A 22,752-nucleotide genomic window follows, 5' to 3' on the forward strand; every position below is an offset into this window, starting at 1 on the left:
TATTTGCTGTGCTGACATTGATGAAGTGTCTAGGAAATTTATTCCATCGTGATTTCTTACAGTACTGGAAGAGGTGGTCTATCCTCTGGCAGTGGGAAATGACTGACTGCATCAGCATTGGTTATTTGTGCCTCTGGTTAGTGTTCAAATGTATATCCAACGGCCAGTAAGATCAGTGTCCTGAATCCTGGCCGATACAATGGATGGGATAGCCTTGTCCACCTTGAATAGATCCAACAATGACTTGTGGCCCATCACAACAGCAAAATGTCTTCCATAGACACGCTGGTGGAATTTTTTCACTCCATACACGACAGATAGCCCTTCTTTTTCTACTTGCAAATAACCTTTCTCAGCTTCTGAAAGGGTTCTTTAAATGTATACACTTGGCCTCTTAGACCCATCAACCATTCTGTGAGACAAAACTGCCCCAATGCTGTATGGGGAGGTGTCACACGTCAGTAGTAAATTCTTGGATGGATGAAAATGTACCAGCAGTTGCTTGACTGTAATAGTTGCTTGACATTAAATGCTTCTTGCAGTGGTGCTTTCCAGAGCCATCTCTGGTGTTTCTTCTCCTTCTCGAAAACATACAGGGGGCGATTTCACCACTTTGCCCTGCCCCATCACATGAAAGCAGAGAAATCGGGTTAGCATCCAATTTCTCACCTCTTGCGATCTTACTAGCATTGGATATGTGGTGCATTCAGCCTCTCACCCATTTTGGGTGAGAGATTGAATAAATTATTTAATTATATTTAAAACCTAACTTGAATGAAATTATCGAGCCTGGGATGCAATCGTCTGGGCTTACTTGCCTTTGTGGCCTCACCGGGAGAAGTTCTCTCCAGCAAGGAGCGCCTTTGGACCCCACGAATGGGGACCAGTTGTGATAGCCTTGCCGGTAGAACCGGAGGACATTGAGGCAGTTCCCACCAGGTACTAGGCAGTGCTGGAGGTGAAGTCTGTGGGGGTGGGGCCTATGCTGGAAGGGTCTGATGAGGCTGGCCTATGGGACTGCCAGGATGGGGCCTACAAGGGGTGGGGCCAGACCCACTGTCACTCTGCATGCATTTGGTCGGGGTGGGGGGTGCAGTGGTGATTGGTCTAGGCAGTGCGAGAGGGCAGGAGCAATTGGTCTGGATGGCGGGGGGGACGCTCGTGATTGGCTGTGGGGCCCAGGATAGCTGGGGGAAGGATTCGATGAGGCCGGTTGCAGCAGCAGAGAGCTGACAGGTAGATCTCTCAGACTTGTCAGTTGTCTGCTGGTTGCCCTTGTGCATATGCGACCAAAAGGTCTGCATGTGTGCACTGGTATCTTCTGCTGCTGTACAGCTTTCCTGATGGGTTAAGACCCGCCCATCCATCTAGTGGCTAGAAATGGTCTAGTTCATTTTTTCCTTCTTTGAGTGCATAAGATACTGAATTTGGACTCGCTCAAAAAATGGATCTGCAACACTCCTGTTTTCACACTAGCTAGCACTTAGAATTTTTCTCATAAAATCATCCCCACAATGTTTTGGCCTGAATTGCTTTCTGTGGTAGCGAATTCCACAGGCTTATCACTCTCTCTAGGTGAAGAAATTTCTCCTCATCTCTGTCCTAACAGATTTACCCCTTATCCTTAGACTATAACCCGTAGTTCTGGATTCTCCATCAGGAACATTCCTCTTGCATCTACCCTGTCTAACCCTGTTGGAATTTTATAAGTTTCCATGAGATCCCTCTTCAGTCTTCTGAACTCCAGCAAATATAATCTTAATTGATTCCAATCTGTCCTCATACATTAGTCCTGTCATCTCAGGAAGCTGTCTGTTAAACCTTTGCTGCACATCCTCTACAGCAAGTATATTCTTCTTCAGATAAGGAAACCAAAACTGCACACAATATTCCAGGTATGGCCTCACCAAAGCCCTGAATAATTGCAGCAAGGCATCCCTGCTTCTATACAAATCCTTGTGCAATGAAGGACAACATACTATTTGCCTAGTTTGCTGCCTATTGCACCCGTATGCTTATTTTCAGCAACTGGTGCACGAGAACATCCAGACCTCATTATACATTCCCCTCAATCAATTTATAGCCATTCAAATAATAATCTGCCTTCCTGTTTTTGTTACCATAGTGGATAAGCTCACATTTATCCACATTATTCTGCATCTGCCATGCAATTGCCCACTCACACTGAAACATCTCTGTATCCTCTTCACAGCTCACCCTCCCACGCAGCTTTGCGTCATCTGGAAATATGAAGATATTGCATTTAGCTCCGTCATCTGAATTTGAAATATATATTGTGAATAGCTGGGGTATGAGCACTGAATCACGTGATACCCCACTAGCCACTGCCTGCCATTTGGAAAAATATCCATTTATCCCTACTCTTTGTTGCCTGAGAGCCAATCAGTTTTTTATCATCATCTCCATACACTAGCCCCCACCCCAAGCACTTTAATTTTACATGCTAACCTCTTCTGTGGGACTTTGTCGAAAGCTTTCTGAAAATTCAAATAAACGACTGTAATTAGCTCTCCCTCATCAAGTCCTCAAAGAATTCTAGTAGATTTGTCAAGTATGATTTCTCTTTTGTAAATCATTGCTGTTTCAGTCTGATTCTGCCATTGTTTTTCCAAGTGCTGTGCTATAAAATCCTTGACAATAGACTCTATAATTTTCTCCATGACTGACATCAGGCTGACTGGTCTATTCCTGTTTCTCTCTACCTCACTTTTTAAATAGTGGAGTTACATAAACTGTCTTCCAATATGTAGGAACTATTCTTGAGTCTATAGAATGTTGGAAGATGACCACCAATACATCAATTATTTCCAGGGTAAGAACACTGGGATGGAGATTATCAAGCCCTGGGGATTAATTGGTCTTCAATTCCATCAATTTTCCCAACACTATTTCTCTACTAATATTGATTTCCTTCAGTTCCTCCCTCTTACTAAACACTGTGTTTCCCAACATTTGTGGTCTGTTATTTGTCCGTCCTTCATGAAAGCAGAATCAAAGCAGACATTCAGTTAGTCAGCCATTTTTTGTTCCTCATTATAAGTTCATTTGTTTCTGAAAGGGACCTACATTTGTCTTCAACAATCTTTTGCTCTTCACATACTCATAGAGGCTTTTACAGATAACTTTCATACTCCATTTCTCCCTTCCTAAACAATCCTTTGGTCCTCCTTTGCTGAACTGCTCCCAATCGTCAGGTCTGTTGTTCTTTGTATGCCTTTTCCTTGGATCTAATACTATCTCTAATTTCCCTTGTAAGCCATGGTTTGGCCGCCTTTCCCGATTTACTTTTGTGCAAGACAGGGATAAACAATTGTGCAGTCCACCCATATACTCTTTGAATGTTTGCCACTGTCATCCCTTTAAGCAATGTTTCCAATCCATCATAGCAATACCGCATCTCATACCTTCAATAGTTTCTTTTATTAAGATTCAGGACCATAGTCTCAGAATCAACTACATTACTCTCCACTCATAGCCAAACTGTTCCAATACAGCAAAAATATGGGCATCTACTCGGCAACGTGGAAAAAGCTAACAAATCCCACCTGGCCAATTATCACCCCATTAGTCTAGTCTTCATCCTTAGTAAAGCAATGGAAGGAGTCAACAGCAGTGCCATCAAGCAGCACTTGCTAAGTAATAACCTGCTAATGGACACTCAGTTTGGGTTCCACCAGGATAACTTAGCTCCTGACTTCATTACAGCCTTGGTTCACACATGAAGAAAAAAACTGAACAAAGTCATGGCACTCCCGCATAATATTTCAATTGGTGGGCACATGCAAAATTTGGAAGCATATGTCCTGACAGTTGAATGGAGAATTAAGCACGCAATAATCCTAATTTTACAAGGCGTGTGCGCTTTTCTGCTTGATGCATGGACTAAGCAGACAAGTGATGTCCAAATTTTTTCACCATTTACAAACAGGGTGGTATAAGATGTCCGGGGTCAAGTAAAATAACCAAAAATGTTTGTGGGTTGAGGTATTATGTGTTGTGCTGCCAGTTGCTTGATCCTGCATGGTAAAAAAGATTTCTTTGATGCAACTGTCATTGGAACAATACTGCTGCTCCCTGAGGCTACTGTGTGCCTTCAGCGAGCTTGTTGTAAACGTTTGCTTGCACCATCACTATGGTATCTGCACTCTTCCCATCTTCCCTGGTAGGGCTCAGCCTTTCAGAGGTGCATTTCATGCCAGTTACCCATTAATAGGCTAACCAGAGTGAAATCCAGGTGCGCTTTTGGCCAAAAGTGCTTCACGTGCCCGCATCTGGGCCCATCAAGTGAGTATGGCCAACAGATGAAAAATTCAGGGCCAACCACCTCCTCTGGACATTCAATGGCATTACTGTCCCTGAATCCCTTGTGTTTTCTGAATTCTCAGCCATTTGATAACTCATCCCTACAGCAGTTACTCACTAACCAATGAGCTTTTGTTTCTCTTGTGATGGTAGGTTCCCAATGCTAGGTGCTACTAACTGCCTGACTTGAATGCTTCTGCCTGCACGCTCTAGGTGCAGCTGGCTGCCTAACCCAGAGTCCTTCGCATGCACTCCCCTAAAGATGCTGCTGAATGCTAGTCTCAGGGTCCTCCTCTTGCACCCTCCTCTCAATGTTGCTGACTGCCTGGCTAGGTGTTCTTGATTTTTGTAACAATTGACAATGGGTCTCCCTTTAGTCTTAGGCAATGGAGCTGGGCAAGTGGGGCAAGTGGGTGAAGTAGCAATTGGGAACCATCTTGGAGAAAGTGACCAAAACATAGTTAGATTTATCACCATTATGGAAAAGGACAAAGGTAGAACAGGAGTAAAAATTCTAAACCAGGGAAAACAAATTTTACAAAGCTGAGGAAAAGCTGAAAAGAGTGGACTAGATACAAACATTAGAAGGAAAAACTGTGTTAAAGCAGTTGAGGGATATTTAAAGATGAAATTCTATGGGCAAAATATGGACATATCCCCACTAAGAAAAAAGGTGGTATTGCCAAACAGAGAGCCCCTGAATATCCGGAAGCATACAGGCCAAGGTAAAGGAGAAAAATAAAGCATATGACAGTCTCAAAAGATTTAATACTGTAAAAATCCTAGAGTATAGAAAGTACAGGGGTGGAGTAAAAATGGAAAACAGGAAAAAGAGAGGGTACCAAAAACAATTAGCAGGAGGTAAAATTTTAAAAAATCCTGGATGTCTTACCTATGCATTGAGAACAAACGAATAACTGAACAAAAGGTAAGGCCCATTGGAGATGTACATGGTAACTTGTGAGTTGATTCAGAAGATGTGGGCAGAGTTCTCAATGAGTATTTTGTCTCTATTTTCACTAAGGAGGGAGAGGGATAATTCATTCTAGTTAAAGAGAAGTATGAAATATTATATGCAATAAGCACAGTGAGACAGAATTTCTGGAGGAACTCGCACCCTTGAAGGTGGATAAGTTACCAGGACCAGGTGGATTGTATCTCAGGGCTGTTGAAAGAAGCCAGGGAGGAAATAACAGATGCTTTGAGGATCATTTTCCAATCCTTACTAGATACAGTTGAGGTCCAAGGAGATTGGCGGTCTGGGAATGTTGTACCATTATTTTAAAAGGGTGCGAGGGATAAGCCAGAAAGCTATAGGCTGGTCAGTCTAACTTCAGTGGTAGGCAAATTATTGGAAACAATCTTGAGATGCAGGATAAACAGTTACTTTGAAAGGCACGGATTGATCGGGGATAGTCAGCATAGTTTTGTTAGGAGAAGATTGTGTCTTACTAACTTAATAGAATTTTTTGAGCAAGTAAGAAGGATTGATGAGAGTAGTGCAGTGGATATCAGTAAGACATCAGACAAGGTCCCTCATCACAGACTAGTCAACAAAGTGAGATCATGGGATACTCATGGAATATAGGAAAAGGTGGTAGGTTGAATCCAAAAATTGGCTCAGTGACAGGAAACAAAGGGTAATGATTCAAGGATGCTTTTCCAAATGGAAAACTGTATCCAGTGGTGTTCCACAGGGTACAGTGTCAGGACAGTTGCTATATATTAATGATTTAAACTTAAACGCGAGTGGCATGATTGGAAAATTTGCAGATGACACAAATATTGGCCGTGTAGGTTACTTTTTTCTTTTCTTTGGCTGGTGTAGACACAATGGGCAAAAGGTCACTTTCTATACTGTCACCTTCCTATGGTTCTATTCTCCACTGTTAATATGCTGAGAGTTACCAGTGACTAGAAATTGAACTGTACTAGACTTATAAATACTCTGTCTACAAGAATAGGTCAAAGGCTCAAAGTCCTGCAGGGAATAACTGACCTCCTGACTGTCTACAATGTAGAGATGCCGGTGTTGGACTAGGGTAAACAAGTCAGAAGTCTCACAGCACCAGGTTGGAGTCCAACCAATTTATTTGATGGTAATCCCACAAGCTTTTGGAAATGGTGTCCCTTTGTCAGGTGTGTGGAAGAACCTTCCACACACCTGACGAAAGGACACCGTTTCCGAAAACTTGCGGGATTACTATCAAATAAACTGGTTGGACTCTAACCTGGTGTTGTGAGACTTCTGACTGTCTACAAGACATAGGTCAGGAGGGTGATGGAATACTCTTCATTTGCCTGGATGAGTGCTGCTCCAACAACATTCAAGAAGCTTGACACGATCCAGGAAGAAGGAGCCTGCCTGATTGTTTGTGGAAGGGTTGCCATTCACTCCTTCTATCCTTCATGGACAATGGCAGCCATGTGTACCTTGTACAAGATTCACTACAGGAAATCACCAAAGTTCATTAAGCCAGCACTTTCCAAACTGAGGATTGCTACTGAGAACAAGGGCAGCAGACACATGGAACACCACCACCTAGAACTTTCCCTCCAAGCCATTCACCATCTTTTCATGGAAATATATTGCTAGATATATTGTAACTAGGTCAAAATCCTAAAACTCCATCCCTAACGGCACTGTGAATATATCTACACCACATGGACTGCAGCAGTTCAACAAGGCTGGTCACCACCAACTTGTCAAAGGTAATAATTCCTGGCTAGCCAGCAATGCACACATCCTGTGAACAGATAAAAGGAAAATAGATTGGATTGGCATGTGTTGGAGATGCAATTTTGTTTGCTACTGTACTGGTCCACATTTTTTCTGTGTTATTTTAACATATTTCTTAAGTAATTACAGTGGCTATATTAGAACTTGCATAAAGAGTTATGCGCCCATGTCAATTCTTGTACAACACGGTAAATTGAACTCCTCTGAATTATTAATAAAAACACAAAATGATGGACATACATGGCAGACCAAACAATACTTGTACAGAAAACGAGCAAATATTTTAATCTGCAGGTTTTCATCAGAATTTTAACTTTTTCTTAACTCTGTTCTTTCCACAGATGCTGACATACTTGTTGTTTGTTTGCAACACTTTCAGATTCATTCATATTTCCAGCTCTGGTGTTTTCTCCATATAAAAAATTTAGATGAGTTATTACATCAATAGGAATTCTGGAAAGCACTAATATATTGCTCATGGCAAGAAAGAGTGTTAGATTTAGCTACTTTTTTGTTACCCAAAAGGACTTTTGTACATGCTGAAAGCCTATTCAGAAAATCAATCCAAATGCATTTATGTCAAAAGTGAGTAAAATATAGTATGGTCATAAACATGTTACTGAATGTAACTATTAAGATGGTAATGGCAAAATATTTCTGTGGGCAGCTTTTTGTGAGTCATGCTCTGACCCAAACAAGGAAATTCAAGTCAGAAAATTTCTTAAATCTGTTTCTGCTCTCATAGGCATTACCTCACCTGATATCTGGCAGAAATACTAGGGTTTATACTGCATCTTCCCACTGAAGGAATGGGAATTGCTCAGAAAAATGCCTTGGCCTAAGGAGTTTAGGTTCACTATATAATAAATAACAGTACAGTAATTAACAGAAAAAAGGAAAGTTACTCATCATTGTAATGACCATTACCATATTAGTCATATGGTTAAAAGGTTCCTTTAGTTCAAATTGCAAGCATATTAAAACATATTCATAACAATAGATTTTATGTAAAAGAATTTTGATTGCATTCAAAATATTTTGGACAAATATACTTTAAATTTTCTAAAATGAAAACAGTGAAATATAGAATAACTCAGACAAATGGTAAAATTACAGAGAAATTTATACTGTTCCTATCAAATCTCTTTGTTTGCTTTCACTTTATGGACAAAATTGTTTTACAAATCTTTCTAATCCTTCCTTGAGTAAAGGAAAAGTAAGATTGCATCAGCTGAGAGAAATGGGTGATTGTTATTAATATATTTTTATTTGAATTATCAAAACAGTGTGCTTAGTTAACACTGCTTTCATTTGTAAGCTACAAATCAAAGAGATTTGGAAGCGTAATCTTTGTTTGAAAGAGAAACTTAAAGCCTGCAAGCAGCAAATCGTGTCATGGCCAAGGTAAAGTGCATCAATGTAAATAAAACAACAAAGAGAAGACTAACCATTCTTGTAGCAGATGTTAAGTTTTCCATTTCCTCATGGGTCACCCAGACATTTCCTGAGGGCTAATTATAAAGCCCGCAGAGAACCAATGACAATCCACGTGAGGCAAGCAGTTAAAGAAGAAAGGCAGCACCACTGTAAGCCAATAGCGTATAGCATCATAATGAGAACAAAAGCCTCACTGTTAAAATGAGCAAGTTCCCTACATGTTCATGCTCTGCTTCATGAATATATTTGTGATCCCAATAACTGTAATATTAGGATTTTGTTGCATGAAAAAAGTGACTAGAAATCAAAAATTAATAACAACAAAAAGTAAGAGTATTTCATCAGAAATTTGTAAATCTCTTTATAGAAGATATCAAGTAAAGTCTTATCAGCTACCCAGAGACTTTAAAGGCAGGAGGTCAGACAAGCATTGAAATATGAAGGTAGGACTTCTCTCATGAATGCATTCTTCCCTCAAGCAATTTTGATGAAGGCAGAGTAAGACCATTATCATCCTCCTGGTTGTGGCAGGTAGCTATTTATCAGAAATTAAGTGTCCACTTAAGGCAAATTAGTGAAGCAAGTGCCTGAATGCAATACTCACCACCAGGCCAGGAGCTACTTAAGTCTTTCTAAATTTTGGACCATCATCCCATCCCCTTCCCTTCTCCCCCATAACTATGGATGCCAGAAGGCTGTAGCTGTGGCCACAAATCATTTTGTTTAGGGCTTGGTAACTTTGACTGCAATTTATTTTTAAGCATTAAATCTTAAAGTGCCCTCATAGTCTCTCATCTAGAATGGCAGTATTCACCTCCCCCCACGGGGCTGGTGGTCACCAAGAGACTTGGTCACTCCCACGGCTCTGTGAATTTCACCTACTGCCCTAAATGAATTGGGATCCTGGAGGAGGCTTATTAATTGGATGCCTCTGGGAATATCGTGCAGGCAGATGGACTTCAGAATCCATTAGAGTTGGAATCCGGAAATGGTTCCAACCTGTTTTTAAAAGCTAAGATTATGCTACTGCACAGTTAGAATTAAAATTGCAGTTCATATTGCAAAATTGCAACTCAAGGAATCCCAAATCTTTCTCAGGTTAACTTTACATGTTTCTATCCTTCCTCTCTTGTACCTATTCTTCATATTAAGGAAATTAATTTTTGTAAATGACAATGTCATATGACAAGTTTGCATGAAAAAGGTCCCTTCAGTTAACTTAATGTATAATTCCATGACCCCACTAAGTAGCTATGCATATTGAATGTACACATTGCACACAGAGCTAAAACGTTGCTACTTTGATTTCCTGACCCACACGTCCTGAAAGTTTGGCTTCTCATTGAAGGTGCAATTGTACAGTTCACCTTTTGATCTTGTCATGTCAAAATACCAATCCGACAATGTTCTTTGTATTTTTTAATTATATAATCTTTTTTGCAAATCCATCTCAAACTTCTGATCACTCTTTATAGAAAAATACATCACAATACCTGTTGTAATTGGCCATCACAGCTTTGAAACAGTGCCTACCTTCTTAAGTTGACATGCCATGTCTCAAAGTATTGCTTCAGGGTTATCTTTTCTATTCTTTTAAGTATCATTAGGTTTCCTCTGAGACATTTTCTTTCCAGTTGGAGAGTCCTAACAGATCAAATCATTTCTCGTACTTCTTTCTACATATGCTAGCCTATAGCATTATTTAAATAAATCTAGGCTTGGAGGGGCAAGTGCTAACTAACATTCACGCCATGCGCGCCCAAGGTAATGGTCAAAAACAATCTAACATAAGATCTGATCAATACAGGTCTCAGTCATCCACTGGGTTTGGTTGCTAGGAAAGGTGGTTGAAGCCAAGGCACCAAAATGAAATAGAGTTGGTATTCTGGAAGAAAAAGATTAAACGGTTTGAACATTCTTCAGCTAATATTATTCTGTGATCTTGTTTAATTCACAAGGAAGCCATGGAATCAGCAGGTAGAACCCAAAGACTTTAAATAGTCAGTGATAGCTCGAAAAACCAATCCATACTTTGGAGAATTGTTAAATGCTATTATTGATCCTGCACATTTGATTGTGGTGTATTAATAAGAAATTAACTCTACAATATTGAATAGCTTATTTGGCTTACAACACAAATTTGGATTATAATATCTATTACTGTTTTTTAAACATGATATTAATGGTCACTTAATTAAATGAAAAAAAACTTATACTAAGCTATTGTTTCTCCACAAACACTCACTGAAATAAATCACTTTGCAATGCAATAGCTGTTATGTACCAATGGGACAGTCACTGTTCCCAAAACAATCCTACAAACAGCAAAAAGATAAATGGCTAATTAATCTGCTTCTGGTGAACAATCTCTACCACATATGGTGAGAACACGGAGTCAAGATGTTTTGCTCATGTTTGCTGTAACTAAGAAAGCATGTACAAAAGTGTTGGGTCGATGTTATGCATTTGTATTTATTCCTATTGGCTCGTGCTGAGTTCTGCTGTATTAATATATGCACCAGAAGTGATGAAATAGGCCTAGCGTTGGAACCAGAGAGAGAAATAGCAATGGAAGAGTTCACACATCATAAATAAAGCTCTGTTTTTAACCAAAGTCTGAACCATGTATGACATCTCCAATACACAACAAAAACTGGTGGTGAGGACTACCGATATGTACTTGCTAGAAAGAAATTAACTGAGAAGAAGTCAAAATAGAAAGAAAACTTTCACATGTGCTGCAGAGACTAATGGGTGAAGTGAACATGAGTAAAGCAAGCTGGTTAGAGAGTTAGCTATGATTAATAGCAAGCTGAAGTTCGATTTGGTACTTTGTATGTAAGAAAAACTGCAGCAGGCGACGGTGCAGAGGGACCTCGGGGTCCTTGTGCATGAGTCGCAAAAACCCAGCTTGCAGGTGCAGCAGGTGGTCAGGAAGGCGAATGGGATGCTGGCCTTCATAGCGAGGGGGATTGAATATAAAAGTAGGGAGGTCTTGCTGCAGCTGTATAGGGCATTGGTGAGGCCGCAGCTGGAGTACTGTGTGCAGTTTTGGGCGCCGCACCTGCGCAAGGATATTTTGGCCCTGGAGGGAGTGCAGAGGAGGTTTACTAGGCTGATACCGGAGTTGAGGGGATTGAGCTATGAGGAGAGGCTGAATAAACTAGGCTTGTACTCGTTAGAGTTTAGAAGAATGAGGGGAGATCTCATTGAGACGTATAAGATGATGAATGGGATGGATAGGATAGAGGTGGAGAGACTCTTCCCGCTCAAAAAAGACAGTAGGACTAGGGGGCACAGCCTCAAGATAAAGGGGAGGCGGTTTAGAACGGAGTTGAGGAGGAACTTCTTCACTCAAAGGGTGGTGAATCTCTGGAATTCTCTGCCTGTTGAAGTGGTGGAGGCTGCCTCGCTAAATATTTTCAAGAAGCGGGTTGATGGGTTCTTGATAAGAGAGGGGATTAAGGGTTATGGGGAGAGGGCGGGAAAGTGGAACTGAGCCACAACAGATCAGCCATGATCTTATTGAATGGCGGGGCAGGCTCGAAGGGCTAGATGGCCTACTCCTGCTCCTATTTCTTATGTTCTTATGTAAAATCGAGATAGCTGTTGGGAACGTGATTGTGAAGTGTGCATACAGGAAATCTGCTTAATTGAAGAAATGGTGGGAGTTTTTGGCATCGGTGGACCTATTGGTAAAACTGGGGAGCAATGGAGCTCCTAGACCAAACATTTTGACTATTCTGCGTAGGCAAACAAAATAGCAGAAAATATTATGATGTGCACCTTCCTGTGTGTGACGGGGGAACCTTTCAAACCTGGCACTAAAACATACAAGCAGATTGTGGACATGCAGCAAGCACATTTTTCACCAAGACATCTGGTGATTGCAGAGCACTTTAGATTCCATTAAAAAAGAACAAGAAAGGGAGGCAATTGTGAGGTTTGTGGCAGTGCTTAAAAGACTTCAGAATATTGCGAGTTTGGAGATGTGCAGAATGACACTATTTGGGACAAATTTATTTGTGGTCTACGTAGTGAAGTGACACAAAGAATTCTGTTAAATGACAGTTATCTTACTCCAAAAAAGGCCATTGAAATTGCTGTTTCTATGGAGCGTTGTAAAGCAAGCTCAACAACGGAGTCTGTATACTCAAATACACAAAACATCTACTGAATCGAAATCCAGGCAAAAGACAGGGAATTATAGGCCGGTTAGTTTAACGTCTGTTGTAGGTAAAATGTTAGAATCCATGATCAAGGAGAAAATAGCGAGGCACCTTGAGGAGAATTGTTTGATAGAGCAGACGCAGCACGGTTTCGTTAAGAGGAAGTCGTGTCTGACAAATTTATTGGAGTTCTATGAGGATGTATCTAGGGCGGTGGATAGAGGAGAGCCGGTGGATGTGGTGTTTCTTGATTTTCAGAAGGCGTTTGATAAAGTGCCACACAAGAGGTTATTACAGAAGGTTAGGGGGCATGGAGTTGGGGGTAGGGTGTTAGTGTGGAAAGGGGATTGGTTGTCAAATAGGAGGCAGAGAGTGGGGGTCAATGGGTGCTTTTCGGATTGGCGGTTGGTGACTAGTGGAGTGCCCCAGGGGTCGGTGCTGGGGTCTCAGCTATTTACCATTTATACAGATGATCTGGAGGAGGGAACCGAGTGTATGGTGTCAAAATTTGCTGATGACACCAAGATTGGTGGAACGGCAAATTGTGCGGAGGGTGTGGAAAATGTGCAGAAGGATCTAGATAGGCTGGGCGAATGGGCCAGGAACTGGCAAATGGAATTTAATGTTGGCAAATGTGAAGTTGTCCACTTTGGTAGGAATAATTGTAGGAAGGACTATTACTTACATGGCGAAAAACTGCAGCATGCAACGGTGCAGAGGGACCTCGGGGTCCTTGTGCATGAGTCGCAAAAACCCAGCCTGCAGGTGCAGCAGGTGGTCAGGAAGGCGAATGGGATACTGGCCTTCATAGCGAGGGGGATTGAATATAAAAGTAGGGCGGTCTTGCTGCAACTGTACGGGGCACTGGTGAGGCCGCAGCTGGAGTACTGTGTGCAGTTTTGGTAGCCGCACTTACGCAAGGATATTTTGGCCTTGGTGGGAGTGCAGAGGCGGTTTACTAGGCTGATTCTGGAGTTGAGGGGGTTGAACTATGAGGAGAGGCTGAATAAACTAGGCTTGTACTCGTTAGAGTTTAGAAGAATGAGGGGAGATCTCATTGAGACGTATAAGATGATGAATGGGATGGATAGGATAGAGGTGGAGAGACTCTTCCCGCTCAAAAAAGACAGTAGGACTAGGGGGCACAGCCTCAAGATAAAGGGGAGGCGGTTTAGAACGGAGTTGAGGAGGAACTTCTTCACTCAAAGGGTGGTGAATCTCTGGAATTCTCTGCCTGTTGAAGTGGTGGAGGCTGCCTCGCTAAATATTTTTAAGAAGCGGGTTGATGGGTTCTTGATAAGAGAGGGGATTAAGGGTTATGGGGAGAGGGCGGGAAAGTGGAACTGAGCCACAACAGATCAGCCATGATCTTATTGAATGGCGGGGCAGGCTCGAAGGGCTAGATGGCCTACTCCTGCTCCTATTTCTTATGTTCTTATGTTATTATGTAAAATCGAGATAGCTGTTGGGAACGTGATTGTGAAGTGTGCATACAGGAAATCTGCTTAATTGAAGAAATGGTGGGAGTTTTTGGCATCGGTGGACCTATTGGTAAAACTGGGGAGCAATGGAGCTCCTAGACCAAACAGAAAGGTCAGTAGGACTAGAGGGCACAGCCTCAAGATAAAGGGGGGGGCAGTTTAGAACAGAGTTGAGGAGAAACTTCTTCACTCAAAGGGTGGTGAATCTCTGGAATTCTCTGCCCGTTGAAGTGGTGGAGGCTGCCTCGCTAAATATATTTAAGACGCGGGTTGATAGGTTTTTGATAGGCAAGGGGATTAAGGGTTATGGGGAGAGGGCGGGAAAGTGGAACTGCGCCACGACAGATCAGCCATGATCTTATTGAATGGCGGGGCAGGCTCGAAGGGCTAGATGGCCTACTCCTGCTCCTGTTTCTTATGTTCTTATGTTCTTAAAGCCAGGCATTCTGTGGCTGAATACTGGTGTAAAGTAGCAGAGTGTCGAAGCTATGGAGGAAGAGAACACAGAGCATGCCTGCAGGAGGCAAATGCAAAGTATGAATAAAAGTAAGAAACAAGAACAAATCAGGACAGCATTTAAACAAAATAGAAGGAGAAATGTTCATGTTGTACAAGCGGGTTGAGAAAAGCAAAGAAACTCACAGTCAGAAAAGGAATAATCGCTAAATGTACGAATCATCGCTGGTATTACACACAGGTACTGGGTCATTCCACTGCTAGATGGGCAGCTAGTAAGGGTGAAAGTTGACACTGGGACAGCAGTCTCACAGGTGCCAAAGACTTTCTACAATGAGAAACTCAGACCCATTCCCTTAATGCATCAAGAATAATGCTGAAGACGTACACAGGTGAAGTGGTTTCCCTGAACGGCCTCATTGAAGTGACTGTGCAACTCAATGGGCAAACAGCAGATTTGTTGCTAAATGTAATGAAGGAAAACTGTCCAGCATTAATGGGTCGTACATGGCTGGAGAATGTTCAACTGAACTGGCCTGAAGTCCACATGATGATCAATAGAGAATCAGGCCTCACAAAAATTTTAAAACAGAACACTGTTGTTTTCAAGTCTGAAGGACATTGTAGTCAAACTGAAAATTAAAGACAGAAGCTAAGCAAAATGATTGAAGGCAAGCTCTGTACCGTATGTGATTAGGCTGAAGATGGAGGCTGACTTGAAGTGACTGATATAGACTAAAGTTCTGGAACCTGTCAGCATCAGTGAATGGGCCACGCCTATTGTTCCAGTCCTCAGTAAGATGGATCCATAAGGATTTGCAGGGAATTCAAGGTCACCAAAAATCCTGAGTTATATGGTGAACAGTACCCATTACCCCACATAGAAAACCTGTTTATGGGATTAGTGGGAGGCCAACATTTCAGCAAAATTGATCTGAGCCAGGTCTATTTACAGATGAATGTGTTCATGTGCTCAAGAAGTCACAGGAAGTTCTAACAATTGTGACACATAAAACCTTGTTCCAGTACCAAAGATTGCTGTTTGGTATCACATCTGCTCTTGCGTTGTCTCAAATGACAATGGATCAGATCTTGAGTGAAGTGAGTGGAATCTAGTGCTATCTGGATGACATCCTAGGCACTGGAAGAGATGAAGAAACTTGGATGCCACTCTGCAGAAACTGGAAGACTATGGTCTGAGAATCTGTAAGGACATGTGCCCAATCTTCCACTGAGTGTTGGAACACACAATTGATAGAAAATGCAACATCATGTTCTGTTTAGACAGAGAGACAACTTGTAGTTTCTACCTCAATGCCATTTAAAGCAACCACTGAAGATGCCAGTGGGAAGACAAAGACGTCAGAGGTTCCTATCAGTGTGAAGACGACACAGATATTCGCCATCAACTGTTCCAAGAGCGATAACCTCCAGCCTGTCTTACTTATTAAAAATGACTGGCGTATTAACTATTGTTCATGTTGAATTTGTGTTGAACTTGTTTGGGCATGTTCAATTTAAGGTGGGAGGAATGCCATGTATTGTGTTTATTCCTATTGGCTATGCAGAGTTATGTTGTATTAATGTATGTACTAGAAGTGATGTAATAGGTTTAGCATAGGGAACAGAGAAAGAAGCAACCATGGAAGAGTTCACATATCATTAATAAAGCTCTATTCATTTTTAATCAAAGTTTGTCCTATATATCATGTCTCCAATACACAACAGTCTGGGAATGGAGTTTTCAAGCCCATATAAAAGGTCAGGGCAGGATTCTTCACACTGATGAGGTAGTCAGCTTATCAGTGGAGTCTTTTTGGGAATTAGTGGATTTAGTGGTCCATTTATAACCATAAACAAAAAAGATGAAAATGTGGAGGGAATGCGGGTGCCACAGTGGCACAGCGGTTAGCACTGCTGCCTTACAGAGCCAGAGATCCAGGCTCGATTCTGGCCTCAGGAGATTGTGCAAACTCCACACAGACATTCTCCTCATGTCTGTGTGGGTTTCCCTGGATACTCCAGTTTCCTCACTCCAAAGATATGTGGGTGAGGTGGACTGGCTGGCTAAATTGCCCCTTAGTGTTAGGGGGATTAGCAGGGTAAATAAATGGGGTTATGCAGATAGGTTATGGGGTAAATAAATGGAGTTATGGGTGGGAGTATTCTTGGTGCAGTCTTGAAGGTCTGACTGGCCTCTTTCTGCGTTATAAGGATTCTGAGATTCTGAGACTGATAAGCAAGTTTGTAGACAACACAAGATTGGTAGGATGGTTAATAGTGAAGAAAATGGTTATAGGTTACAGGAAGATATAAATGGGTTTGTCAGATGGGCAGAGCATGGCAGGTGGTACATAACCCTGATAAATGCAAACTGATGCATTTTGGGTGGTACAATGGCACAACGGTTAGCACTGCTGCCTCACAGTGCCAGGGACCCGGCTTCGATTCCAGCTTGGGTTACTTCCATGCGGAGTCTGCATATTTGCCCTGTGTCTGCATGGGTTTTTTCTGAGTGCTCCAGTTTCTTCCCACAGTCTGAAAGACATGCTGGTTGGGTGCACTGGCCATGCTAAATTCTCCCTCAGACCTGAACAGGCGCTGGAGTGTTGTGACAAGAGGATTTTCATAGTAACTTTATTGCAGTGTTAATGTAAGTCTACTTGTGACAGTGTCAAATAAACTTTAAACTTTAAAAAGTTTTGGAAGGAGGAACAAGATGAGGAAGTATTTAATGAATGGCAAGACTCTGGGAAGCTCAGTGGAACAGAAGGCTCTTGGTGTAATTATTCACAGATCCCTGAAGTCAGCAGAGCATGTGAATAGGATAGTTAAGAAGGCATATTGGACAGTTGCTTTCATCAGTTGTGTTATAGAGTATAATAGCAAGGAAGTAATGTTGGAGCTGTGCACAGTGTTGATTAGGCCACAGCTGGAGTACTGTGTGCAGTACAATTCTGGTTACCTCACTATAGGAAGGATGAGATAGCATTAGCGGGGGTACAGTGGAGGTTCACCAGTATGTTGCCTGGGGCGGAGCATTTGAGCAAAAGGGGAAACTAGATAGGCTTGGATTATTTTCTTTAGAATAGAGGAGGCTAGGGGGGGACATGACTAAGGTGTATAAGATTATGAGGAGTATGGACAGGGTGAGTAGGGAGCAGCTGTTCCCTTTGGTTGAGGTGTCAATCACAGTGGGGCATAGTTTTTGGGTAAGGGGCAGGAGGTTCAGAGGGGGTTTGAGAAAAACATTTTTCACTCAGGGGGTTGTGGGAATCTGGAATGCACTACCTGGAAAGGTAGTCAAGGCCAGAAACCGTACAACATTTAAATATTTGGATGACCACTTGAAATATTCAAGGGTGTGGGACAAGTGCAGGAAAATGGGATTTGGGTGCCTTTATTGGTAGATATTGTTTGTGCAGTCTCGAGGGACCAAAGGATCTTTTCTGCACTGTATGACTCTATGACTCTAGAAGGAATTGCAGGTGGCAGGAACGTTATTCCTTATAATCCACTATATTCAGAATTTTCACTTTCATCTAGCTGTATGAGAACATTTGAGGATGAGCGACCTACAACATGATTGAACTTTTCATCAAGGTGGAAAGTGACATAATTGATTCTGAGACTAGGGTCCTGTATCTTAATAAAGGAAACTACAATGATGAGATATGAGTTGGCTATGATAGATTGGGAACATTACTTAATGGAATGATAGTGGATAGACAATGGCAAACATTCAAGGAATACATGAGTGAACTGCAATTGTTCATTCCTGTCTGGGATAAAACTGGAAAGGTGGCCAAAACATGGCTTACAAGGGAAATTAGAGCTTGTATTAGATCCAAGGTGGAGGCATACAAATGGGTCCAGAAAAACAATAGATCTGAGGATTGGGAGCAGTTTGGAAGTCAGCAAAGAAGGACCATGGGGTTGATCAAGAAGGAGTAAATGGAGTACAAGAATAAGCTTGTGGGAAACGTAAAAACTGACTGTGAAAACTTCAATAGCTACTTGAGGAGAAAAAGACTGATGAAGGCAAACATAGATCTTTTATAGTCAAAAACAGGGGAATTTATAATGAGGAACAAAGAAATTGCTGACCAATTAAATGCCTACTTTGGTTCTGTCTTCACAAAGGAGGGCACAAATAACACCAGAGTGTTGGGAACACAGGGTTTAGTCGACAGGGGAACTGAAGGAAATCAGAATTAGTAGAAAAATTGTGTTGGGGAAACTGATGGGAATGAAGGCTGATACATCTCCAGGGCCTGATAATTTACATCCCAGAATAATTAAGGAAGTGGCCTGAGGAATAGCAGATGTACTGGTGGTCATCTTCCAAGATTCTATAAACTCTGGAACAGTTCCTACAGATTGGAGGGTAGCTAATGTAACCCCACTACTTAGGAAAGGGAGGCAGAGAGAAAAAGAGGAATTATAGTCAGTAGTGGGGAAAATTCTAGAATCTTGGTTTTTGTCTTTACATTATCCTTAACTTCCTTGCTTCGTCATGTAAGTTTTTCTTCCTCTTAACATCTTTTCTCCTTTCTGGAATATATTTTATTTGGGAGGACTTGAATAGTGCCTTAATATCTGCTATTGCTCATCAACTGTCTGACCTGATAGTTTTCTTGCCCAATCCAACGGGGCCAAATCTGTTCTCATGCCCTGAATGTTAGCGTGAGAGTCCAGTTTCTCGCTTTCAAACTGTATTTGAAATTCCCACATGCTATGATCACTCTTCTTTAATAATGGCATCATTTACTTGCCCTACCTCATTACATAATACCAAATCTAAAATAGCCTGGTCCCTGGTTGGTTCCACAATAACTTTTCCAAAAGAAAATCTCAAATATATTTAATTAATTCCCACTGAGGCTACCCTATTCCAGTCAATATGCATGTTACAATTACCCACGATTATTGCCGTGCCTTTCTTACAAGCCCTTGATTTTTTTTTGGTTTATACTACGTGCCACTGTGGAACCACTGTTTGTGCACCAATAGGTTACTTCTATGAGAGACTTCTTTCCCTTGCTATTTCTTATTTTTGCCCAAATTGATTCTGCGTCTTAGACTCTAATGCCTATCATTCAAAGTTTAAAGTTTATTTATTAGTGTCACAAGTAGGCTGACATTAATACTGTATGATTCTCAACTAACAAAGCTATACCACTGTCTTTTCCTTTCTACCTACCCTTCTGAAATACTGAGTACCCATGAACATACAAACCCCAAACCTGTCTTAGTATTCGCCACTAAATTATACCCATTTGTCTCAATTTGCACTGTTAATTCATAAATTTTACTCTGAATGCTTCATGCATTCAGATACAAAGCCTTCAAGTTTGCTTTATTATCCAATTTCCCTCCTCGTATATGAGGCCTTGATGTGGGATGACTTTCATGTGATCTGTTACTATCTTTTGTTTTTAGTTGAAACTCAATCAGCACTAACCTGTATCCCTACTTTCTTTAACTTTGACTTCCTAATTTTCCATGAAACTTAACCCTCACCCCCACTATTTAGTTTAAAGCTCTCTCTACTGTCCTAGTTATAGTCCGCAAGAAGGGTGGTCCCAGCATGGCTCAGGTGTGAGCCATCCCAATGGTCCATCACTCACTTTCCCCAGTATTCTGGTCTGTGCCCCACGAACTGAAACCCATTTCTCCCATGCCAGTTTTTGAGCCAGGAACAGGCTGATGGTTTGAGGTGCACAGCTTGGCACTGATTGTAGAAAATGCCATTAGAGATTTGGTTTAACATAAATTAACATGTAGGGCATAGGGACTGGGTGGGATGGTGAGGAAATGTGAAAGGTGACGACTAAATGGCATATATTTAAGAAATCAACTCAGACAAAGTCAAAGTCCCAGAGCACCAAGACAGGACTTTTAAACAGCCTATCATGGAACACAACATCTTTTTGACTGACCTGTGTCCAGAGGCAGTTGGCCCAATTCCATCATACACACACACACACACACACACACACACACACACACACACACCACCCCCACCCCCCCTCCCCCGACTCTGGAATGAAGATCCCACCATTGGGCCACTTTCACCTGAGATGGGTGTGGCAAACTGGGAGATTTCTTAGTGCTGTATACCTGCCTCAAACATGAAAATCCAGGCCTCAGTGTTCCAGTATGCAGCTTTGTTGGTGCTAGTTGCCCATAGAGTATCAACATTGTAGTCCATGTCTCAGACAGGTTTTAGGTTTCCTATCCAACTGCAATCTTAGAGGTCTACCCACCTGTTTAGCACCCAAAAGGGGGGGACACAGGATCACATTTTGAGGCTTTGGTTTTAATCAGGCAGAATTAATAATCTCAGCATCGCACTGTATATCATGAGCCCATATCTATCAGGAAAATCTTCCAAAGCTAATTTTTCCCAATAAACTGCAGAACTGAAATTAAATGAATAAATTCATGTTTATTTTACTGTAAATATTTTGTTTGCAAACATATGTTATGGAACAATGAAGATTTGTTTCACTCATTTGGGTGGATTTTGATACTTATCGTTAGATGGAGCACCATTCACAGCTTAATCTTCCAACTTTGGGAAAGGTAAAATATGCTGCATTCTGACTACTTTGTTTTCTCTGAAGTTGCATATGTCTGTTTGTAATGTGGTTGCATTCATTAGTTCAAAGAAATTCAGCCTGGGATGTTGCACTCAAATGTTGGATTCATGTGGTTAATGAAATACAGAAGTGAAAGTAAATCTAGAGAAAAGAAAAATAAAACATCTTGGACATAGCACTATTTTGTAAACCCTAATTTGTGAAATTTTGATCATGTTTGGTACAAAAACTAGATTAAAAATCATGCTTCCATCTCCATAAATGGTTAATTTTTGTCCCCTCCTTTTTTTCACAGTTGAAGTGTTGAGAGATGATACTGTTCCAGAGAATAGTTGAGGCTAGTAGGAGTTAAGTTTAATTCATCTATTGATCTTTGTGGGGACATGGCTAATCTCTATGTGGTTACTTTCCAAAGGTGAATAACTCATTTTATGTGAAATGATGGAAGCAGATTCATGGCTAACTCTTGCTGGAACCAATCAACTTCACATTAAATACTTGTCAGAATCCATAATTCAACAATGATATTGTTATCTGTTCTTCTTATGTGGAGGTATGTTACAGATCAGTTAGGGAATCCAAGTTTCTTGTGGCAACATGCACTTTTACAATCTGGAGCTGTGCATAGTATGACCAAGGCTCCAATTTTCTTTCCATTACATGGCTAATCAGGAATCTCTTCCATTCTTACCATTCACCAACGGTAAATGTTGGGAGGATTTACAAATTAATACTAGACCTGTTTGGCCGCTTTATGAACTCACCTTGCTTGGTCAACAAGTCCTGGTGTGGGACTCATAGTCAGAGTTTCTGACTCAGCAGCAGGTATGCTACCCACTGTGCCAGATGACCCCCTAACTTTTGAAGTGTAGTTCATCTGATTTAGAACATGCATGAAAGTAATCAAGGAAGATATGAATAGAATTTTTTAAAATCCAATTTTCATTTTAAAGAAAACTGTTAACCATTGGATATATTAGGAATTAAAGAATAGTAATTGAAATGATGCATATAAATTGGAGGCTTATTGTTTTGGCACAAAAAGGACAAATCATAATTAAAACAACACCATGATAAAACCATGGATACATATATTTTTACAAATTGAACAACATATTCGAAGTTGTGTTATAGTAAAAGAAACATAAAGAATATAGATTTATGATTAGACATTATGGTTCGAAATAAAAGTTATGACATCAGCAGAAACCAGAAAGAATAATTAAAATTACAAACTGCACTCCCATTGAATAAACAAGGGATTCAGAACACTGACAGTCATTGATATTACATCCATGGTGACCTGGTAAATAACAGTAGTCTATTTGAACTAACAACATTCTGATTGGTATGCTGAATTGCTAAAGCTAAATAAATTACCCTGAAAGTAGAAATTTCCAATAGTTAACAAAATTGGTTCTATATAAAATTAATTCTAAATATTATTAGAGTATTATTTTGAGCTCTCAGTTTATGTTGTTCACTGACTAAAACCAAATATTATAACACTGCAGAATATTCATATTTATAAATTAATTACA

At 41.0% G+C, this 22,752-nt stretch overlaps 1 protein-coding gene across 5 annotated transcripts in view; it reads right to left on the reverse strand.

Moving 5' to 3' along the window:
* ppfia2 (PTPRF interacting protein alpha 2) overlaps positions 1-22,752 on the reverse strand; it is a 384,719-nt gene that overhangs the window by 44,614 nt on the left and 317,353 nt on the right. For 4 of the 5 annotated variants that reach the window (XM_080191161.1, XM_080191163.1, XM_080191162.1 and 1 more), the window contains one exon: positions 8,512-8,574. The exons of the other annotated variant lie outside the window; for it this stretch is intronic. In XM_080191161.1, coding sequence (XP_080047287.1) covers positions 8,512-8,574 — 63 coding nt within the window. The remainder of the gene's footprint in view (positions 1-8,511; positions 8,575-22,752) is intronic. 5 annotated transcript variants of the gene reach the window in all.

Source organism: Carcharhinus amblyrhynchos, chromosome 6, assembly GCF_965287045.1.
Source record: "Carcharhinus amblyrhynchos chromosome 6, sCarAmb.v2.hapA, whole genome shotgun sequence".
Taxonomy (NCBI): domain Eukaryota; kingdom Metazoa; phylum Chordata; class Chondrichthyes; order Carcharhiniformes; family Carcharhinidae; genus Carcharhinus; species Carcharhinus amblyrhynchos.